The sequence below is a fragment of the Priapulus caudatus genome, unplaced genomic scaffold (genome assembly GCF_000485595.1).
Source record: "Priapulus caudatus unplaced genomic scaffold, Priapulus_caudatus-5.0.1 Scaffold528, whole genome shotgun sequence".
NCBI lineage: Eukaryota > Metazoa > Priapulida > Priapulimorpha > Priapulimorphida > Priapulidae > Priapulus > Priapulus caudatus.
The window spans coordinates 158,739-161,062 of NW_014577589.1; the positions used below are offsets into that span (position 1 = coordinate 158,739).

A 2,324-nucleotide genomic window follows, 5' to 3' on the forward strand; every position below is an offset into this window, starting at 1 on the left:
GCATTGTTCACGTTGTTCTCGAGGTCATTGTTCCCGTTGTTCTGCGGCGCAATGTTCACGTTGTTGTTCCTCCGACGTTTGCAGGAGGATGTTCGCGAGATGGAGCGGCGGAAGCGCGTCTCGCTCGTTCTGAACAGCCAGGCGTTCCGTGAGGAGCTCGAGGAGATCATCTCCAGCCAGCTTCGTCAGGGTCCGCACCCAGCCAGCCTCATCGCTCTGCAGCAGATATCCGAGCTGCTGCCACAGGGACGACTACAGCAGTCGTTCGGCAGCACCGCGGGAGGAGGTGGAGGAGGAGGAGGCATGGGGAGAGGTGAGAGGAGGAGGAGGAGGCATGGGGAGAGGTGAGAGGAGGAGGAGGAGGCATGGGGAGAGGTGAGAGGAGGAGGAGGAGGAGGAGGCATGGGGAGAGGTGAGAGGAGGAGGAGGAGGAGGAGGAGGCATGGGGAGAGGTGAGAGGAGGAGGAGGAGGAGGAGGTGGAGGAGGAGGAGGCATGGGGAGAGGTGAGAGAAAGGGTGGGATAAGAGGAGGAATGGATGGGGAGAGGTGAGATCTCATGCGTGGTGTTGTGAGAGATGGAGGCGTGAACATAGGTAAGGTATTTCACACCTGTGGCGTGGAGGCAGCGGTGCAGGGATGGGCTGATAGTTTATATTTTACCGTAAAATACGTATCACGGCATAGTCTACGAGAATCGGCCGTTACCATCATCGCAGTATCAAACTACAGCAGTCGTCACCGACGTACCGGTAATCGTAATTGATGGCTTCACCACCGATCTGCAGGGATTTACTAACCTCCATAAGGCCAAAACAAAATATAGGTGTTATCGTTTCCTGACCGACCCTATTTATTCCCAGCGACCCTAAACATTTTATTGTCAATTTTCTTTAAAGTAAAAAAAAAAAATTTAATTAAAAAAAAAATGAATTGGACAGTTCCTGCTTCAAAAGGCACAACGCACATCCTTCGGACATGGTTCGTAAATAAAATGTTTCAATAAAATAAAATGTTTTCCCTACCTACCTACCCTATTTTTTTTCGGCATGAAACGGTAACCACACTTATATTTTGTTTTGGCCTAAGCAGTCTAGTGCGTAAGATCTCCAGCTACAGCTAATATGTAGTCTAATATGTCGTCTGATATCTTGTCTGATATGTCGTCTGATATAGAGCTAAAAAACTATGAAACAATGAATATCAACCTCCGCTGTTCTCATTCTCTGTCCACAGGTAGTGTAGTTAAACCTCAGCCGAGTCACGTCTGCATTAAATGTGTCTACCCTCTCTGAAATGAGAAATATATATATATATCTATATACCTCCTTACAGACATAAATGAGACTAGTTGTGTAAGATGAAGGCAGACAGATAAGCAACTTTGTATAGCTAGTTGTTATATATGAAATTCGGTTACACAACAATCTTTGTATGTTTTCGCTTACGACGTCAATTTATCACAATCACTTACGTTTCAGTGCAAATTTTTCGCTTTCTAGCTTTTTATGGACCTTTTTGTATTCCTCTTCTTTCGTTTTAGATTCAACCTTTATACTAGATAGTTCTTTCTGAAGAATTTTATGTTGCTCGAGCAATTCATCATACTCTTTTTGGACGCTATCATGTTGATCCTAAAAATGCATTGATATATGCAAATAAAGATGTGTGCCAACATCACATAAAGGTGTGCTTCCTATCACCATGTATGATGCAGATATGAACACTCTTACCTTTAATATGGAGTACATTTTATATAAGTACATACAAAAAACTAAATAGAGCTCTTTTTACGTAAAATATATGATAAATATCAAGTAAGGAATTCAACCCACCCTAAGTATTTTGTGGTCTTGATTTAGAGAGGCGAATCTGTTATTTGCTTCTTGCTGAAAATAAATTACACCGATATAATTCATCAATGAACTGCTTTAGTATATTTTATTCACCAGCATTTCATTTTACTTAATTGTAAATCAAAAGATTTGTTTCTAAAACTCAGGATAAAGTATGTATTTTTTTCTATATCGCTTGGATAAATAGAATAAAAGTTTAACAATATTGACTAAAAAATATTCCAGCCGCTAGGTAAGAAACATACCTTTTCTTTGGATAGTTGTGCCTCCGCCGATAGCCGATGAGCTGCAAACTCTGTTTCCAAAAATTTTTATTTAATGACTATTATTTTAATTTTTGCAATGCAAGACAAAAGTAAGACATTCCAAAGGACACATATATAGTGATTGTATTATGGCCAAAGAACAACTATCCATGTATACAAATATATAGGGATCAATATTTCTGTGGTAAGTTCCAGCAATTTCCT

General features: G+C 41.1%; 1 protein-coding gene across 1 annotated transcript in view; it reads right to left on the minus strand.

Annotated features, from left to right (window-relative positions):
- LOC106811328 (translation initiation factor IF-2-like) overlaps nt 1-2,324 on the minus strand; it is a gene marked incomplete in the record, with an annotated part of 12,166 nt that overhangs the window by 7,633 nt on the left and 2,209 nt on the right. The window contains 4 exon segments of the mRNA XM_014814909.1: nt 1,207-1,289; nt 1,473-1,632; nt 1,834-1,887; nt 2,100-2,149. Coding sequence (XP_014670395.1) covers nt 1,207-1,289; nt 1,473-1,632; nt 1,834-1,887; nt 2,100-2,149 — 347 coding nt within the window.